Genomic DNA, 22,260 nt, shown 5'->3' on the forward strand with positions numbered 1-22,260 from the left:
AAATTTAAAATACAATTACCTTATGATGCAGCAATTCCACTTCTCACTAAATTTATTCAAAGAAAATGAAAACACGAATTCTAAAAGATATCTGCACCTCCATGTCCATTGCAGCATTATTTATAATAGCCAAGATGTACAATGGAACACTACTTAGCCATAAAAAAAGAATGAAATCTTGCCATTTGTGACAACATGGACATTAGGGACATTGTAGACCTTAAGGACCTTATGCTAAGTGAAATTAAGTCAGAGACAAATACCTGATGATCTCACTTACATGTGTAATTTAAAATAACAACCAAAAAAAAAAACAAAAACGAAAACAAAGCACAAACAAGTTTATAGCTAAAGATTACAGATTGGAGGTTGCCAAAAGGTACAAGCTTCCAGTTATAAAATAAGTCATGAGGATGTAATATACAGTGTGGTAAATATAGTTAGCAATTCTGTAGTGCATATTTGAAAATTGCTAAGAGAGTAGATCCTAAAAGTCCTTATTTTAAGAAAAAAATTTTCCCTTAACTATATATGGTGACGAATGCTAACTAAACTTATTGCAGTGATCATTTTGTACTATATACAAATATCGAATCATTTTATTGTACACCTGAAACAATGCTATATGCAATTGTAACTCAATAAAAAAAACTGGTTTAAGCTATTTTTTGAGTGTGTTTTTCTGTTTCATGAAGTGAAATGCTTCCTAATTAATAAACATAATATCTAGCAGACATAAAATGAGCTCAGTAAATCTCTTTCTTGTCTTTTCTTTTTTCATAGTGTTTAGAAAACATAATGTTAGGACACTTACATTTGCCCAGACATTCCAGAGCTTGAAGCAGATGTCAATTTATCATTAGTGCAAAATGACAGACTTCAAAATGAAGCACTTTTAAAAACATACCTAGCTTTAAGACTGAACATAATCTGTTCCTATAATTCAGATACTCAACATAATCATCTTTTTTCCTCTACTTTCTTTATCGGGGCTGAAATTATTAAATTACCTTTTATGATTTCCTTAGTCGGGAGAGGTCTACTAGAAGCAATAATACATTTTCTACCCCACTCAGTATTTAAAGTAATATTTTATAATTTTAATATTTCAAATCATAAACTAGTCTGTCATTTAACCATCTTGTCTCTTCTCACAATCCATATTAAACAACACTTTGGATTTTTAATGGAAATTTTATAGCCCATAACTTTTGGCTAGTAACTGAGGAAGAATATTAACAGGGAAAGCAAAGCATTGGTTCAAAACTTTCCTGAGATAGATAACAGCCTCATTTAACATTACTAATAGTCAAAAAAGACCACATTAGGCATAATTCCTGGGTGCCAAATGCTAACAACAGAAAATACATGAACAGTCTAGAACTAGAGATCTACTCTACAACACAGTGCCTGTAATAACACTGTATGGTATAGCTGAAGATTTGCTAAGAGGATAGATCTTATATTAAGTGTTCTTATTACAAAACAACAACAATAAAGAGGGTGTGAAAAAGATTTTGAGTTGATGGATATGTTTATGGCATAGACTGTTGCGATGATTTTTTACTTGACTCCAATCTCATCAAGTTATATATATTAAATATGTTTTCTGTATGTCAAGCATACCTCAATAAAGTGGCTTTAAAAATACTCAATACAAAAATATTATACAAGGCAATCTGAATTAACTCATAAATTCTAATTGTTTTTAATGCTTTTGATCTCTACCTTTTTCACATTTATTCAGTTTCTTCTGGAGTTATGATTTACAACACTATGTGATCTAATCAATGTAAAATTATATATATTCTTCAGCTGCCTTTAGGAGAAATGTGACCTCACTATACTTAGTGACTTAGACACAGACACTACTTTCACGGCGAACAAAATCAATTCTGTATGGATTCCGCTGGCTAGGCTGAGAAGAGATCAGGAATGTTTTGTTTTGTTTTATATGTTGACTCAATTTTAATTTTGGCATTACTTGTGTTTAATTAAAAAAACCAAACCCACGTGTTTAATAAAACGATCACCAGAATGCCCTTTATCTGAAAGCTTAGGAAATAAAATGTTAGCCAGACAATTCAAGCTTCCTGATACTGGTGCTTCTTAGAAGTTGCAGCAATTCCAAACCGTTGGCAACAGTCTTCTCTGGGTAACCTAGCAAACAACCATGTCAATCACTTTACTTAATTAATGACAATTAAGAAAAAAGAACTGACTCCACATGGCAATCATCAAATACTAATAAAAAAAACAAACCCAATAAGGACATAATATGAGAAATTCTATGGCCTAATATGCCAAGTTTAGGTTAAATATTTTATATTCATATAATTTAAATGGAGAACACTAAAAATAATATAAAAATATGAAGAGTCTATAAATGATATTTAAGAACTACCTAAACTAGAAAGCAGATTCTAAAATATCATGAGTGATTACAAAACCTTTGCACAGATTTATGTAACAAGTAGTCAACATATTTACACTTACACTTACATGAATGAACTAAGCTTCGATTGTCTGAAAAAATGTGAGTAATGTCAAGCACCTCAAAATCAACAAGTCATCTCAGAAACCAAAAATCAAATGGAACATATTTTTATCAATACTTTGGCATGAGGGAGAAGTGGGGTAAACCAGAACAATTTTCTTCTAATACCAATCATTACTTTTGAAAATGAAACACACTAATATGTTGTATAATCTATTGGCATATAATCTTAGTAAACTTGTATTTTTTAATTTAATCAATAAGATAAACCTGGGAGGTAAACTTCAAAATAAATCAATTATAGTTAATAAAGTCAATTTCCTACTTGTTTCTATCATCCTAGGAAAACTGAATGCTTTAATTAGTAGGTATGGCGTATGAAAGATACTGAACTATAAGTGGTATAATATTAACTTTAGAGATGAAAAGAATGGAAAAGTGTTTCTGCCAGCTAATATCCCAAAAGGGGTGAAATTCAACCCAAAGGCAATGGGATAACAAGCAATTTTAGCTTAAAACGATCCACTTTTAAGGCCTGTGTCATCAAGTAGTCTGACTGGGCATACCCAACACGTGATACTTTGAAACCTAAAACTTTCAGAGGATTCTACTAGAGAGCCTCTTGAAGTTGGTACTTGGGATTGAGGATGATATAGCCCGAGGGTGCAGTAAGTGCCATGACACCTGGTGACAGGGTACAAATGACCTATATTACTGTAGCATCATTTTTTAATGGTAAGGAACTTTAAAAATTCTTTTTATATTACATCAGGTAAATTTAAGAATGTAAAATTCACATGAAACTTAAAGATAAAACAGGCTTCAAAGATACTTCAGGGTTATTGTGCTAGCCACTGCTTTTGTCAACACCACTAGAATTTGGGTACTTGTCAAGTCCACCAGACTTTAAAGAGTACTTGATGGACAAATTAAAGAAGCGCAGATCAATTAACGATAGCCTGGTATGTATACTCAAATGCATTATTAGAAGAGGGAAATCAAGACACGTGATAGGAGTCTTTTGGTATGTAAGGGAGCTATGCCTGGAGTAATTGCATCAGCATGGCTACTACTGATAAGAAAAACGTTTTTAGAAATCAAGGCACAAATGATTAAAGAAATGTTTCTCCATAGCGAACCAAATTTATGCTTTTGGTGTGCAGATGCAACATCAAAAAAGAGTAGTATTTTGAAAAATATTTTATACAATATAACTTGCATGACTATATTATGATCAACACCGTGTGAAAGAAACTTCCAGTCTTAATATTGTGTAAGTTTAACACTACACCTTAAGTGGTGGCATGTGTTATACGATGGTGGTTTTCCATCTGTACTATACAATGCAATCATCTGAGGAGCTTTAAAGAATACTGACAACTAGGTCCCACACAGCATGATTCTGATTTAACTGGTTTGTGGTGACCTTGGGCAATAAGATTTTTGGAAGTTCCCCCAGATGATTCAAGGTTCTGCCAAGGTTGCCAACTTGGTGTGCTAAAAAGAGTACAGGCTCTGAATTACAGATTACCTACTGAGATTTACAACTATGAGGATTTTAGCCAAATAAGAAACAAGATTAGAGAAATGATCTGTATAATAAAGATGACAGTCTATGGTTAAATGGGGCACTCTATATGTTCATTATCAATTTATAGGGAATTCAAGGTGGAAGAATATGCTAATAAAACCGTGGGGTGCCATCAGCAAATCCAAACTGTGGGACATTCTACAGGAAAAATCTGGTTTCTTAAAAATTAAAATTACAAGGAAAACAAGAATAGCAAACAAATGGAGAAAGAACCTACATTTACAGAGACTTAAGAGACATTTTAACTAACTGAAACATTTGGATTTTAGTTGGATCTTGATTCAAATAACAAACTAAAATACATTCATATTACATACATTTTAAACATTTTTATGATATTTGAAGAAATGTGAACAACTGGGGAAAAGGAGGGATTACAGATGAAATTAAGTTGATAAAGCTGAGTGATTGGTATATGCAAATTCATTATACTATTAATATCTATTTCTGTATATTTATCAAATCAAAGCACTATCATCAGGAAACGGTAGGTATCAACAGGTATCTTTCCCCACCTTTACCTCAGGATCTTCCTGACACTGTTGAAATGACATTAGACACTTCCCTTTCCAGTAAAAATCCATAAAAACAATCCCCATCACAAAATAAAAAACTAAGTAACATTTTTCACAACACTGTAAAGTTCCACATATAACATTATTCTCACTACACATGCTCTACTGTCTTCCTGTTATTGGATACTGGCAGAAACCAGAGGAAAAGTTTCTGTAATAAACAGTTCCTTTTCAGTGGCAAAGTATGGTTACTAAAATCCCCAAAGCAGAAGAATTCAAAATTAACAAACTCAAGATACTACGGTCTATTATTTCCAAAGGTAAGTGCTTCAACCCCAGTGGAGAGAAAACTCCCAACTCCCTTACTTGATTGAAAATATTGCCATCGACCTTGCACCCAAGTAAAAAACTTCACCATTACCTGGTTGTTACTAAATCCAGTCTTAATTAGTTATTAATACCTTTTTTGAAAAGTTTATTTCATCCCATCCTACGCCACCTTCAACTGTTGCTGCCGCATACAGGTACACTTCTTGGATCACCTGGGCTATTTTACAAGCCTCCTAAAGCTAATTTTAAATACAAAGGGATGATTCTCCATATGGCAACACCCAAGTAACCATCATCCAGAATAAAATACAGAACATCTCTAGGACTCTATAAAGTTCCCTCCTGCTCCTAGCCACCCAATAACCCCCAGAAACATAATCTGATGGACTTTTGACTAGTTTTGCCCTTCTGAGTTTATGTAAATTGATTTATACAGTATACTCTTTGTATGTGGCTTGGCTTCTTTTACTAAACATATTATCTGTGAGGCTCATCTATGTTGTTGGTCTGCACCAGATCTTTTCTTTGCTATATGATTTAGAATTTTATGAATATTTATACATTCTCCTGACAGGCATTCATGTTGTTTCCAGGTTGGGGCTATTTGTGAATAAAGTTGGTGTGAAGATTAATAATGTTGGTTTAAGTATTAAAAGAACCCAAAATAAACGCTCAGTATATGTATTACCTCTTTCCCTCCATTATACTAAAGGAACCATAGAAACTGATGTTGTATATAGTACACAGAATGGACTTAATTAACACATTCAAAATCAGGTCCACGTTTTACACAAGACATGCCATGTATATCTTCAATCATTATACATGTTAAGTACATGCACAATAAATTTATATCACATAAACAACCACAAACATTAACAAATGGATAACAAAATTTGACCCATTTATTATCACATTTTAGCATCTGCTCTATATTTTCTAATGTGTCAAGAAGAGATTAATCCAGGCAATCACAACAGAAAAAACAATAACTGTCACCCTATCAATCCCATAAGACAAAGCATGTAAAACATGCTGTGCATCATTAAAAGATGTATCCCTAGAAGGGGTTACAAAAAGTTGATTAGTGTTAATTTGGCCATATAGATGAGTTCATTAAACTTGAACACATAACACTTTTACGATTTCGTAAAATTAGCATCAGTTTCTTTCCCTAGTGTTATTATTACATTCATGTCAAGATAATGCTTGGGTATGGACTCAGAAAAGAGTGCTAATTTGCATAAATGTGTTAAATGACTGCTGTACCAGCTCCATGCAGGAGACAATACTAAAATGAATCAGATCTAAAAAAAAAAGTTAGGAAATTTAGTATAACAGTAATTAACATTATTCTAAAATGCACTCAGTGAGTCATCTGATTGCTGATATGTTGCATCTCTAGTATTTTAAAGCAAAAGGAAAATGACAAGTAGTAGTAATCCAAAGATACTAATCAGATTCATTCAATAAAACACATGGACAGGAAGCCTTTAAAAATTTTTTCTTTTGTACAAAGATCACTTGTACTTTCCTGTACTACCATGAAGCTATAAAAATTCACACAAAGGAAAAAGATGAATGAAATCTTCAGTTTTTTTCCTTACCTCCCATTCTCTGGCTGCTGCTTCATTAGTAGAATCCTCATTCGTTTCAGATTCTTCTATCTTTTTTACAACTATAAATCCAGGTTCTCTGGTATATTCACCAGTATCTTCTGCATATATTTCTGGACTCCACTGAATGAAGAAGGCATACAAGTGGTCTGTCCTGTTAGAACAAGTGACTATTAATAACAGATCTAGTGTTCCGTGCTATTAGATAGAATTCCAAAATTATGTTGGTTAAATATCTTGACAAAACTTGAGGACTTAAAATATACACAAAATATACTATGCTTTATTTAAAAAGATAACAAAGCCCACTATAAGGAAAACATTAACTTAAAAAATTTTTTGGCTGTGTTCTATCAAGTAGTTCTGAGTATATTAAGATTTTCCTTGGCATGTTTTTGACTAGCTCAGATGCTGTCCATGGTAATGTTTTTTCTCTTTAAAGCAACTAGTAATGGAAAGGGAAACTGAACCCATAATTTCGACATCATTTACATAATCTAATTATCTAAAATATAAGCAAACAATTTACTAAGTCCCTATTTTGAAACATGAATAGTATGCAGAATTTTTCTAAGTTAATAGAAATTTAATGTGTTTTGTGTTTAACTATAAATGATATTAATACCAGGAACACACAGTTTATTATTGGTTCAGGGGTAGATTATTTAATCTTTTAAATCTCATTTCCCTTTTCAATTTTGTTTACTATTGGAAAGCCCGTTGTTATGAAAATTTATAATTTATGTTGTCATAATTATGTGTTAATAACAATAAAATTAAATTTTCTTCTGAATTTACTTAACATTTGGAATGAAGTAGTTGTTTATAGATAATTTTTTCTTGGATTTCTGCATGTCTAGTGAGTAGAGGTATTGAGTACCTTTGTCCAGCCTTATCTTATCAAGCATATCAGCATAGGAGACAGCATAGCATAGTCTTAGAAGGTAAAAAGTTTCTCAACTCTAGAGCCAAGGGTAATTATGCTTCCCATACAATTATAAAAGGTTTAGGTTCCCTAAACTTATGGTTCCTCTTCTGTATCATCACCCATGGCATATGCATCTGTCACCTGGCCTTCTTCACATCACACTGTGGAAAGTAAGGCTCAAAGAACTCATACAAATGCTGGTACTCTGACTACTACAATTGTGACTCTTGCATTTTCTGCCAGCGTGCATTAAACGGAGACAGACCAACTTGCTAGCTTGCAAGTAAGGTAAACCTTAGGCCCTTTACTATTTTGATAACAGTCACAGAAAATTTTAAAATAAATGTAATTTCAGTATGTACATACACACACACACAAATGTATAAGTGTATGTAATTTACAAAGAAATACAATAGGAAATAAAAATATACTACTTTTTAATAAGATTCTATGAGGTGGTCTAATGGAAATACAAGCTCAACGACAAAAGGTAATCATGCAAATTCTGTTAAAGAAGAGCAGAAATAGTTTCTTAAATGGGTAACAGTTTAACTTAAGATGCCAGTATTTACAATACAGTGATGACAGACATCCTTTACAATTGTTTAAACTTATGATGAAAATTTTATTGTGTAGGTGATACAAAAAGTAGTTTGAAGACCACATCCTTTTAGGAGCAAATTTAGCACTATGTATATAGCAGGCATTCAGTAAGTATTTGAGGAGATTTTTAAAAGGGATTATATATCATTAGCTGCCTTGAAGTAGGGCCCATTCCAGTTAGTATTTTGATGAGCTTTCTTGCTCTAAGACATTTTAAGCAAGTTTCCTTACTACTAAAGCTAGGTCTATATTCACATTTTTATATTAAACCACAAAGGGGAATAATATTAAAAATGGGGTAAATTAAAGAGTATAAAATAGGAGCTAAATTATTTTAAATAGATTTAATGTCAGCTTTTTTTTTTTTTTTTTTTAAAGATTTTATTGGGGAAGGGGAACAGGACTTTATTGGGGAACAATGGTCAAATTGTTGTCCTTTCAATCTTAGTTGTGGAGGGTTCTGTTCGGCTTCAAGTTGTTGTTCTTTCAGTCTTAGTTGTGGAGGGCACAGCTCAGCTCCAGGTCCAGTTGCCGTTGCTAGTTGCAGGGGGCACAGCCCACCATCCCTTGCGGGAGTCGAACCGGCAACCTTGTGGTTCAGAGGACGTGCTCCAACCAACTGAGCCATCCGGGAGCTCAGCGGCAGCTCAGCTCAAGGTGCCGTGTTCAATCTTAGTTGCAGGGGGCGCTGCCCACCATCCCTTGCGGGAGTCGAGGAATTGAACTGGCAACCTTGTGGTTGAGAGCCCACGCTCCAACCAACAACTGAGCCATCTGGGAGGCAGCTCAGCTCAAGGTGCCGTGTTCAATCTTAGTTGCAGGGGGCAGAGCCCACCATCCCTTGCGGGACTCGAGGAATTGAACTGGCAACCTTGTGGTTGAGAGCCCACTGGCCCATGTGGGAATCGAACCGGCAGCCTTCGGAGTTAGGAGCACGGAGCTCTAACCGCCTGAGCCACCGGGCCGGCCCTAATGTCAGCTTTTATTCATAAACTATTTCTTTCAAAAGTACTCTGTCATTGGTGTTAAGTGATATACAAAATAATTTTAATTCTGAGAATCTCAATAATGTTTTTAGTTTTTGTTATTGTTTGTTTCTTTACCTTTCTTGTGGCACAGCAAACCAATATTCATGTTTCTTATCTCTTTGTGCATACTGCTGCATTGTTGCACTTGCTTGAGACACAAATGTTTTCCTCATTGGTTTTCCAACTCTAAGACATAAAAACTTATGTAATCGGTGCCTTCTCTTTTCTTTCAAAAGTGCAGAACCTAGAATTGAGATGCAAATAGTGTTTATTCAATTCTTATACATCATGCTTAAATAATTTAGATTAAATAATGTTTACTTCCAAACTTCTGACAAATAATTACAGAATAAAACTTCAATTTACTAATACTTACTTTGGTGAATTCTCTTAAGTAACTTATATTTTTTTCCATCAAAGGTATAGGTACAGCAAGACTAATGAACTAACAGCCACTTTATGAGCTGAAATTATGTCTAAGGGTATCAGGGAAAAATGGGAAAGCTTCAGAAACTCTTTTGTTAAATTTTTGTTTGTAATAACCATCCTAAAGTAATTCCATATACATGTATAATTTTCTGTCTTCTAGGATAACAACTGAATAAGTTTGTAGTATTTCTAAAGGTTTACTTTAATATGACTGCTATACACAAACATTTAATAGAAAGTTCTGAAGCTTTTACATATATACAAAGGTGTGATAAAACAATCAACATTCTAGAATAACATTCTCTATCAGCCTTCTAGAATAACAACTAAGTCTATAGCTTTTTTTGAAGGTTTACTTTAATGTTGTTATGGACAGAAATTTAATAAAAAAGCTTCTAAAGCTTTTACATACAAATAAAGATATGATGAAAGAATCAATAATATGCTAGATTAGGCCATCTGTTTCGACAGTTTATTAAGCATGAATTATTGCTAACTCTTCCAACCAGAGATACTGACATAAGGTACACTAAGGGTCTGATAATAAGGTTGAATTCAGGAATCAGGACATTAATTAGCTTACAAAGGCAGCATAGTATGGAGGAAAAAGCACTTAGTCATACTTAGGAGATCTGGGAACTAGCCGTGGCTTTTTACGACATAATATTGTGGAAGTGGAAGGTACATAATCTATCTGAGCCCAAATATTTGCATCTGGTTAAAAAGTGAACTTTTACAATTCTTCCCACAGTTATGTTCCAGTTTTATATTAAACAGTTTTATTATAAAGTCACTAAATACTGATATCATAATACTGACTTTTGAATACTGCCCTATTATAGAATCTCAAGTTACTTAAAATTAGTAACTTGACTGGTTACTCCCACACCCTTCTTAAAAAAACAAAAAAACAAACTGAAACAACAAAAACAAAAACCAAATGGTAATCCTGGGATATCTAATCTAAACGTATCTGCCAACTCTTCTCTTTTCAGTATTTTGTCACAATAGAGTCTCCTCCCATCAAACCCTGCACCACAATAAACCCACTACAATCAAAGTAGTCTATCGCATTATTAGGTTAAACAGAACCCCTTATTTTATCTTTTTCCAAGATTCTAAATATAAGGCAACCATCAGACACAAAGATATCAAATAAAGATATGCATGTCAGCATTCTTTACAACTTCAAATACAGAAAATATCTTAACGATATGAATTGTTAATAACAACTGAATATCTTAACAACATGAACTTGGTTTAATTACAGGCCATTAAAAACCATGTTTTCAAAGAACTATAATGACATGGGAAAACGTTTAATGACATAAAATATTATATGAAAAAAGGAAATTACAACACTATACCCAGTATAATCCTGATTTTATATAAAAATACATATGTATACATATAAGTATCAAAATTGTATATATGTGTATGTGAACATACATATATATACATATGAACATACATATACACATATATACCAAAGATCAAAGATAAATATATACCAAATGTTAACAATGATCATCTCTAGGAGATGAATTCCAGGTAATTTTTGTAAATTTTCTAAAATCCTACTATATTTTTTGTCAAATGATTATTAATGAACATTCATTAGTTCTAATAAAGAAAAAAATTACAAAAGAAGAAGCACTCAGTCTTTTACAGCACTTGCTTTGAGTAAATTAATTCCTTAACATCTACTAAATATAATCCTTAGGTCTTCGGAGTACCTAAACAATATGATGGAAAGAAAATTCAGTGTTTTAAAAACTAGACTAAACCCTTGTGCATTGCCGGTGGAAATGTAAAAGGGTGCAGCCACAGTGGGAAAAACAGTTCGGCCAGTTCCTCAAAAACTTAAACATAGGATTACCACAGAATCTAGCAAATTCACCTCTGGGTATATATTCAAAAAAAATTGTAAGGAGGGACTTAGATATTTGCACTCCAATATTCACAGCAGCATTACTCACAATAGACAAAACGTTGAAACAATTTATATGTCCATCAATGAATTAAAAGCTAAAGAAAATGTGGTATATATAGTGAAATATTATTAAGCTTTAAAAAGGAAGGAAATTCTGACACCTGCTACAACATACATGAAACTTGAAGGCATTATGCTAAGGGAAATAAGACACACACGAAAGGGTACATATTATACGAGTACACCTACACGAGGTATCTAGAGACAAAACTCATACTCATACAGACTAAAAGTAAAATGGTGGTTGCCAGGGGCCGGGGGAGGGGAGAATGGGGGCTTTGTTTAATGAGTACAGAGTTTCAGTTTGGGAAGATGAAAAAGTTCTGGAAATGGATGGTGGTGCTAGTTGCACAACAATGTGAATATAGTTAATGCCACTGAATTTTACATTTAAAAATGGTCAAAATGGTAAAGTTTATTTTATATACGTACATAAAAAATTTTGAAGTTAAAAAAATGAAAGAAAAGCTCAGACGATATAAATTGGACTAATCTAGAATCAATATTCCAACAAAATGTAAGAAATGTTAGCTAAGATACCTGAGCTACGCACCATTTAAAACATAATATATGAATAAGCAGGAGCACTATACATTAGAAATAAACCATAAGACTATTACTTTAATTTTTATAAGTAAACAGTCTACAAAAAAACAAAACTGAAAGAGAAAAGGCTGTTTTAATTTATCTTCAGTGCTGCTTTTTAAAGGAAAACATTTACTCAGACAATGATGGAACGTCTGGATACTTTAAATTTAAAAAATAGATTTTTATGTATAATTATAAAAAAAGATGGGATTACAACTTTAGCAATTATACATTGCAATTAGGATATTATATACTCAATGATAAGAAGACGTTTTAATGAGGTAACATACCAAGAACTAAAAGAGAAAATGCAGAAATCAAAGGTATTACAGAGTTTGTATGCATTTTCAAGAAATAAATTGTTGAAAGATAGACTGTGGTGAGTCAGGAATGTTTAAACATGGTGGAAAAGATGCTCATTATGTTATAATTCACCATGGGATAGGACAACACAAGACTAGAAACCAGAGACTACATACTTGTCCCCAGAGAAACATCAGTCCAGGGCCACTAGATTATCCTTCAGTGCCTAAGACACTTTTGAGTCAGTGAGGGAAGAGGGAGACAAGATGCAGTAAGATGAATTTCGTATACTCTTTTAACACTTACCTTCTATATCGACAGTTGCTATTTTATGCTTAATTTCTTTTTGTGACACCTGTTGAATATTTTCCCTCTGCTGTTTAGTTTGTTGCATAGTGTGCGTTTTCCAGAGTTTCCGTAGCTCTTCTACCTCTGTCTCTGAGACCTGATTATGTTCCTTTCCTTTTTTTCCTTTGTTGACAGTTTGCTGCTGTTTAAATTCTGTTGCTTCCCCACAAGGCATACTTTCTTTTTCATCCTGTTCTTGGTGTAGTGAATTCTCACTAAGAAGAAAATTCTGGTCTTCATTACCTTTTATACTTACGCTTTCCTCTTTGGGGCCTGATATTTCTTGAAAATTATCTGTAGCCTGATCTCCTTCCTTAGTGGCCATTTCAAGATTATTTAAATCAGTTTTAAGAGAAAGAGCCTCAACTTCATGTGTAGGATGTCCAGAATCAGATTTTAACAGATCAGAAGAACTAGCGGACTCCGATACGACTGTCAAACCTTCTAGTCCACTCTGAATGACAGTTTGCACAGATTCTGATGACGCACCAGACGATTTATCTCGTCGCAGCTCATCTGAAGAGACAAGCTCCTCTCGTATAGGAGAGAGTTCTGATTCTGTGAACACATCTTCAGAAAGAGACTCCTCAGTGCTCCTAGGAGCAGTGCTGGCACTATCATTACCTGCATCCCGGATTCTGGAGTCTATGTCATCAGTGTTACTTCTTGTAATTTTCTTTAAATGGCAGAAGTCCCTTCCTGATAAGTGATCTAGCTCTCTGTCAGTAAACAAAAGTTATTAGACTTTTAAAATTATAGTTCTTTATTTTCCACATGCTTAACACTAAATTAATACTAAAAAGGCTTTTCTAAAAGGATGTAGCATATATCTTTTAACAGCATATCAAAATTTTGATTTATTCATATAGACCAATAGTTAAGCTTTTGCATCAATTACTTATTATCTGGCAAACATCAATGTGTGATTTCCTGAATTAATCCACCTGTAGAGAAGATGATGATGTAACACTATAATTCTAAACTGAAATTTATTAATTGATAAAAAATAAACTTAGATAATTTTTGATTAAAATTTAAATGTCTTAATAAAGCACTACATTGATATTACATAGTTGTGCATACACACATGGTGATTATTTAAATTTAAATAGAGATGAACTAAATATATATGGCTAAAATGCAAAGCCAAAAACCAACCTGAATAGAATTGACACAAAAGTACTTAACAGAAATTCTTCAGGCTACCAGCAACAGCTCTTAACAACATTTCTAAGAAAACTTGTTCAGCTAAAGGGTTTAGATATCAGATTGCTGAATGGTTTGTAATTACCTATAGATTTCCATGTTTAATGGTATTTGTATATATAAACAGTAATGTTCAAAAGTTAGATAGTTTAAGTTCTGGAAGGTGGTAGTGCAAACATTTATAACATGAAATATAAATCAGCAATTTAAAATGATGATTAAAAGTAGTTTGTGACAAATGGAAATTGCATGAGTTCTTAGCAAAAAACTATTAACAGTTATGCAATTTTGAAAATAAAAAAGACTGAAAAGTCAAGGCAAAAATAATAGCTGTCTCTGGATAGTGAAACTGAGTAACTCCTGTTATTCTGCCTTTTGGTGTTTTTCCAAATTTCTATAATTGATATGCATAATTTTTACAAATAGGATAGGAAAATTTTATTTTTAAAAAAGTATTGTTATCTGAAGTCCAATTCGTATCTCTGCCTCTGTTGCATCCAATTCACCTTAAGAAACACGAGCATCTAACTTGTTCTATTAAATATGTAATAGTGCCATCTACTGGTCATCCCCTCTAACTGCATAAATAGGATCTTGGAACATGGCAAAAATTTTAAGAAACTGTATCCTGTACATTTAATACCGTGTTTCCCGGAAAATATGAGCGGATCTTATATTAAGTTTTGCTCCAAAAGACGCATTAGGGCTTATGTTCAGGGGATGTCATCCTGAAAAATTATGCTAGGGCTTATTTTCCAGTTGTCTCATTTTCGGGGAAACACGGTAAGACCCTTAGGTAAGAAATAAAGTTGGCAAACCTAACAGGATATACATTTAGATAAATGCTGTAATCTTCAGAGTTAATATGCTGAAAGACTAAATATTTATTTATGCCAATGATGCTGCTATTGCTCAATATCATTCCAGAACAATACATTTAAAATCAATTTCTCAAGCAATTTAAGCCAGAAAAAAACAATCAAATCTTATACCTCATTTTTGCCATACATGACATTACTCGGAAAAAAAAACACTTGTTTTATGATTTGTTGCAAATATTTTAAAATCAATTCATATGAGAAGACTGAAATATATTTCTTTTTGAAGGAATTTTTGTAAACGTCTGATTCAAATGTATGGTCTTTCCAGGTGACGTTGTGAATGACAAAACTGATTTGAGAGGAGCCCGACAACATCTTTATAGAACAGTTACAGATGATTCAGCAGAAGAGAACCCCAAACTATCATAACACAGATGGAAAAGCAGAGCAACAGAAAGTTAATCTCATCAATGACTGACAATATATACACACATATATATGATCTTGTTTCTCATTTGATCTAACTTTCACTCGGCCTGTCTCATCCCTCCACCCACTTCAATAATCCGTATTTGCTGAAACAGACTTTGAATGATATCTATAAAAATAACTGACACTAGAGGAAATCCTAGGAATTACCTGCACCTCTACAGACGAATTTACCAAGCCAAAATAGTATCTATTGACTGGGAGGTATAATGAAGACTTTTTGAATAAGGAATTTTATTCACCACAGGTATCCGAACAATTGATGTAGTCTGCCTGAGAAACAAAAATAATTTGTTCTCCTTCTCCTTTGTAAGTAGTTCTACCCCACAAGGGTTAATTTTAAAACAGCCTTCATCATCCCTGTGGGCTAATACAGAGATATAAACCTCAGTATCAGTGAAAGTGAAGCCAATTTATAAACTGTTGACAGTCAGGTACGGAGGACTGGAGGAATTCTTTTCTGTTATCTATCCATTTTCTTCTTTCTTCCTTCTCCTTCCAAATTCTCTGTCTACCTACCTTTTATTTTCTCCTTTTATTTCTCATTCCTCCCTTTTCTCTCTGTGGTCATTCCTTGGATCAAGCACATTACTTTCAAAGTCTGTGCTGACCGTAGTCTTACACCTATGTTATCTGAATCATAATCAGATAACTACACATCCCCTGACCAGCATATTCCAAAGGTAACGCTTTACATTTATGCAAGTTTGGGTATTCTCCCCTATATTTTACACTTTTCTAAGAAAGAAGGATGCAAACATAGAATCAATCAATCAATACAAAGCAAACCTGCTGTGGCTACAGTCATTTGCTCATGTGGCCTCCCCAAAACCCACTCCTGATACTTCAGGCTCTTCTAAGGAAAATTTGAAAGGTACCCTTGATTATTTATAGTACCTTAAATTACTCATATAAATAATTTAGAATTCCAAATACTATATCTGAATAAAAAGAGCTGTATTAAACGAGTACTATAGGTCACTTTGAAATATTCAGTTCTCTGACCAAATATACAATTACAAACCTAAAACAACTCCTAGCTGCTCTAGGTGCATTAAGAATAATCTTTTCAATATTACATATATTTTTGTTTCATTATGGAGCAAATGAAAAGCAGCTATAATAAAACTAAATAAAAGTAAATTAAAACTAAATAAAACTAATTAAAAATGCAAAGGAATATAAATACCACTCTTACATGGGTAAGGATTCCTTTATTTTGCTATCCAAAATTTCCCTGTACATTGCAGCTGACATCACCTCTTCCATTGGACACATGATGCCATATTCCTCACAGCCATTCTCTTGAACCAAGGGGTCAGTTTTATGTGGATCAAACATTATATTATTTGGTGTAACTAGCAGCACACCACTGACTGTGCCCTAAAATATAAAAAGAAAATAATGTTTAATCTTCAAAGTTTTAATTTTCAGAAAGTATTCCAGCTATGTTTTTTACTAATACTCTTCTGGTCTTAGGCCATATACTACATATTCAAACACTAAGACATTCTCATGAAAACATTTTTAATAAAACCCAAATTTTCCCAGTAAATTCTCTTTAGGAGAGCCAAAATACAAAGAATATTATATTTACCCTCAAACAATCAGGTATTTAAATTTGCAGCCTCAGTAAAATACTGAGTTGTATCAGCCAGGTAACTTCCGTAATGTAAGAAGGGATTGCAAGGTCCTGCAAAGCATGAGCCATGTTTTACATTAATTTGCATACTGCTTCCTGTGGTGTTCCCTCACTACAGGTACTAAATGTAGTTTCATGTACACAAACCAGGTTTGTAATAAATAATGTTGACAATTCAATCCATTATAAAGGAAAATAGCATAATCTCTTTAAAATAACTTAAAAAAAAATCTGTTTCACTTGGCTCTGCTACTACCTAGCTATATGAATTTGAGCAAGCAAAGCCTCTAGGCCCCAGTTTTTAATCTATAAAATTAGATTAGGTGATCTCTAAGGTAACACAGTAATCATTTTTAATTTAATCATGAAAAAAACATAAAAGTTGAAATAGATTTACACAAATAGTGATACAAATATGCAGAGGCTATCCTATCCCTCTCATTTTACAAATGAGCAAACTAAAGTCCATAGGAAGCTGATCCTGCAAATATTGGCTGATTTATTGAATGCTTTGTTATGCATCATGCTTCATATACATTATTATTCATTTGATCTTCACAATCAGCTCTGAAATGAGTATACAGATGAGGTAATTAAGGATGAGAAAGACTGGGCAACTTGTCCTAAATAATAAATAACATAGCTAACTAATAAGTGGTAGAACCAAGATTAAAACTCCAGGCAATCTGTGCTTTTAACTATAATTCCTCCACATTCAAGTAACAAACTATATAATCACTCCAACTCAAGTGCCAAGTAGTCCTTAACTCACTTTTTAACTTTCATTCCACTATGTTCTGTAAGTGTAACAATGAAAAGCCAGACCGAACTTTGAAAATAAACCAAATAGTAACTTCAGAGTTGTCTTGTCTTTTTTCTGAAGCTATTAAGAAAAACTTAAATCCTGTTTTATTTGGTATCACACCCTCCTTCCAAGTCCACATTCAACTTCGTGAATTCACCTGGTTTAACTTTAAGAACATGAAACTTAATTTATGACAGACAACTACCTGTAAAAATAATCAAGTAAAAAAAGAAAAGAAAATCCTACTGAAATGGTCACCAATCACAATTGGAAAAAAAGCTATCACAGATGTTCAAGATAATAAAACACGCTTATCTTTTACAGTAACTGCATGCAATATCGGAGAGAAAAATGTATGTGCGCATGCATTTTGGTGGATAAAGGGAATCAATCTGAAATTCAGAATAGCACTTCTTTCAGTTAGGCAGAGCATGAACCACCTAAATAAGGAGTAACTTCAATATAAACCATAGCCTAATCATCTTTTGATCAATATTTTAAATAGATTCAAATACATCAGTTTGTCTTCCTGGATCACATGCCAACTCAAGCCAATGAGCAATGGTAAAGTATGCTGTAGGAACATTTACATTGCCAGGGATAATCCAAAAAAGAATCAACAGTAGAGTATATACAATGTAAAAAAAAGCCTTAATGTATATTCCACATATTCAAGAATGTAGAAGAAACACTGTGCATGGTTAAGCAGGGTTCATGAAGATATAAGAAACCCAGTTTGAACTTATAGAGCTGAAAAATACAGCAGATTAAACATGGCAGAAAAACATCAGTGAAGACAAAGATGTAACGATTAGTAATTGTCCAAACGAAAAGAGAGGGAAAAAAACAACAACAAAAAAACCCACAAAGTACCTATGAGACACACGTCAAGCAGTCCAAAGCATGGATAATTAGAGTTCCCAAAGAGGACGGAAGAGAAAAAGAAATTTGAAGAAATATGGCCAAAAAGTTTATAAATTTGATGAAAACTATACACCCACAGATCCAAGAAAGTAAATGAACCTCAAGTAAGAGGAAAAAAAAAACAGAAAGAAAAACACACCAAAGTATATCATACGTGTAATCAAATTACTCAAAAAGAGTGATAAAGAGACCATTTTAAATGAACCAAAGAAAAAATATATTTTGTACAGAGCACTAAATAAAAAAAATAATAGATGACGTGTCCTCAGAAACAGTGAAAGCCAGAAAACAGTGAAGTTCTGAAAGAAATCTCTTTAAAATCCTGAAGGAAAAGAAAGCCCTGTCAACCTAAAATTCTATGCTCAATGAAAAGATCTTTCAAATACAAAGAAAATGCCAAAGGTATAGGATAGCAAATAAGCTTATGGAAATATGCTCAATATCATAAGTCATTAGGGCAATGCCAATTAAAACAATGAGTTACTACTAAAGACCAGTTAGCATGGCTGACATCTACAGCTGACAATAATGAATGCTGGTGACCATGTGGAGCAACAGCAACTCTCACTGACTGCTCGTAGGAATGCAAAATGACACAGCCGCTTTGGAAGACAGTTTGGCAGTTTCTTACACAAAGCTAGAGATAGTCTTACCATGCCATCCAGATCCAGCTGCTGCACTCCTTAGTATTTGCCCGAATGAGATAAAAACTTACGTTTACACAAAGACCTGTACATGAATGTTCATAGCAGCTGTATTCTTACATGCCCAAACTTGAAAGCAACCCAGATGACCTTCAGTTGGTGAATGCATACACTATGGTTCATCTACAGTGAATTAGTACTCAGTAATAAAAAGAAATGAGCTGTCAAGCCACGAAAGACGTGGAGGACTCTTAAATGAGTATTGCTACGTGAAGGAAGCCAATTTGAAATCATACAATCATACCGTAAGATTCTAACTATATGACACACTGAAAAAAAGCAAAATATCGAGACAGTGAAAAAATCAGTAGTTTCCAGGGGTTCAACAGGAGGAATGGATGAAGAGGCAGAGCACAGAGGATTTTTAGGGCAGTGAAACTATTCGATATGATACTATAATGGTAGATACATGTCATTATACATTTGTCAAAGCCCACAGAATGTACAATATAAAGGGTGAATTCTAACGTAAAGTATGGAAACCCATTTTAAATATAAAGACAGGCCAAAAGTAAAACAATGAAAAAGATAAACCATGTTAACAATGATCAAAAAGAATCTGAAGTGACTATAAGTATCCATCAAAGTAGATTTCATCGCAAAGAATATTACCGTGAATAGAAGGTCTTTCATAATGAAACAAGTCAATTCATCAAGACAATGTAAGAATCTTAAACATTTTTATACCTAATAGCAGAGTCTCAAAATACACAAAACAAAAACTAATAGAAATGAAAGAAGAAATAGGCAAATACACAATTATAGTGAGATATTTCAACATCCTTCTGTCAATAATTGATAGAACAAATAGAAAATCAGTAGGGATACAGAAGAACAACACTATCCCTCAACTTGAATTAACTGACACTTATAGAATAGTCCTCCCACAGCAGCAGAATACACATCATTTTCAAGTGCACATGTAACATTATATCAAGATATACCACATTCTGGACCACAAGTCTTAAATTAAGCCTTCAAAAAGTAGCATGTTCTTCAACCACATGGAATAACATTAGAAATCAGTAACAAAAGACACTTAGAAAAATCCCCAAATATTTAGAAAACTAAAACACTCCTAAATAGTCCATGGGTCAAAGAAGAAATAAAGAGAAAGTATTATGAGTTAAAATAAAAATACAATATATCAAGATTGTGGATGCAGTTAAAACAATATGTAGGGGGAAATTTATAGCACTAAAACACCTGTATTTCAAATATTCATAAATTATGAGTTTTGAGTATAGTCATAATTCTGTAAGTTGGAATCATGCTTTAGTTACTTTCTAAGTAATACCTGGAGTTTATATTCTAACTCTGTATTACCTGACTATATTCCCTTTTCAGACCAGAAATGCTTTGCTTAGCACAGCGAGGTGTTGTACATAAAACAGATTCAAATTGGGTTTGAATTTGGGCCATGATAAAGAAACCTTGGATTTATTAACCTTGCCTGATAGTTATTTTGTTTGCTTTTTTTTCTTTTCCTGTAAAGAGGGAATAGGACCACCCATTGCACAGGAAGTTTTTGAATTGTTAAAATAATTAAAACACCAAAAACAGTTTCTGGCATATATTAGATTCGTGCAAAAGTAATTGTGGTTTAAAAGGTTAAAAATAATTGCAAAAACCGCAATTACTTTTGCACCAACCTAATAGTGGTTACTCAATGAATAGCAGTTATCTTCTTATTTGTGCGTTATACTAAATTTCCAAGACTTAGAACTCCAAAGAGTGCCCAGAAGTGCTTTTTGAAATATTCTATCAACAGCAAATTAACTGTACCTCATTGTATTATAGTAAATTTATTTATCTCCTATTGCTTTTAACAATTTCCAACAGATCACCAGATTGTTAGCTATAAGCAAAACGCAGGCTAACCCAAACTAGTAATTCCACCAATATTTAAAAAAAATATTCGAGCATGTGCTGATGTTGGTGACTCAAAATGTAAATGCAAAACTGTCATATTTTAGTAATAAAAAAAGCATGATTAGAAGTTTTTTTCTAAGGTAATATTACCTTGTCACTGGTAATATATTTGCAATTAATTTTTAGAAATTTCTCAGTAAATGCTTCTTCCTCCTCAGAAGTTGAAGATACAATTCGTGCAGGTCGAATACCAGTAAAAGTAGATGAGGGAGTTGCTTCTTTTGGGTGGACTACATCAGGATTCTTTAAAAAAATAAATAATGGAACTTTAGAAAACTAAAGAAAAATAAGCACATTATTAAAGCCAAATGAGTAGCTTTCCTCAATAAGTGTTCTTTCTTCTCATCACATGCTGGAGGTCAGCCCAAAATATCTTATGTAAAAAATATAGGTAAGAATGGCACTATTTTCACATTCAGTAAAGATCTTTAACATAGCTTACACTTATATTCTCAATTATTATTTTTTTAATAGGGGATATATATATGACTCATATGTCATATTTGGAAAATGTTGAAAACTACATTTCTTGTATCCCAAACACCACACATACACATACGCACACATACACACACACGCAGACAAACATTCAGTTGCTCCTTAAGTAAACCACTGGCCCTAATAAGACCATTTAATATATCCCTCAGGTTTTGGGAACAGAAAAAAAGGGGAGTTCTTATCTGTGATACCTAGGAATTTAGCAGAATCCATTCATTGGGAGAGCCTTTTAAAACCTCAAGAATGTATCAACATCATTTTATAAAGTATTAATTAGTTAGATCACAGGTTCTTAACTTTTTTGGTGTCATGGACGACCATTGTCTCAGTGAAGCCTTCTCAAAATGTTTTTTTGAACACTTAAAATATAGGTTTACAAAGAAAAAAAGTTACATTGAAACACATTAAAAAACATAGTTTTTTGAATTAGAGACGTATAGTAATATATGCTTTCTTATTAATACATTAAA

The 22,260-nt window shown here is 33.1% G+C and overlaps 1 protein-coding gene across 8 annotated transcripts in view; it reads right to left on the minus strand.

Moving 5' to 3' along the window:
• OXR1 (oxidation resistance 1) overlaps positions 1-22,260 on the minus strand; it is a 451,782-nt gene that overhangs the window by 25,488 nt on the left and 404,034 nt on the right. For all 8 annotated transcript variants that reach the window (XM_019750593.3, XM_019750589.3, XM_074316799.2 and 5 more), the window contains 5 exons: positions 21,383-21,535; positions 16,484-16,668; positions 12,728-13,488; positions 9,184-9,352; positions 6,541-6,703 (listed from right to left, as the gene is read on the minus strand). In XM_019750593.3, the coding sequence (XP_019606152.1) occupies positions 6,541-6,703; positions 9,184-9,352; positions 12,728-13,488; positions 16,484-16,668; positions 21,383-21,535 (1,431 nt within the window). The remainder of the gene's footprint in view (positions 1-6,540; positions 6,704-9,183; positions 9,353-12,727; positions 13,489-16,483; positions 16,669-21,382; positions 21,536-22,260) is intronic.

The sequence above is a fragment of the Rhinolophus sinicus genome, chromosome 6 (genome assembly GCF_057876585.1).
Source record: "Rhinolophus sinicus isolate RSI-liver-muscle chromosome 6, RSI-T2T, whole genome shotgun sequence".
NCBI lineage: Eukaryota > Metazoa > Chordata > Mammalia > Chiroptera > Rhinolophidae > Rhinolophus > Rhinolophus sinicus.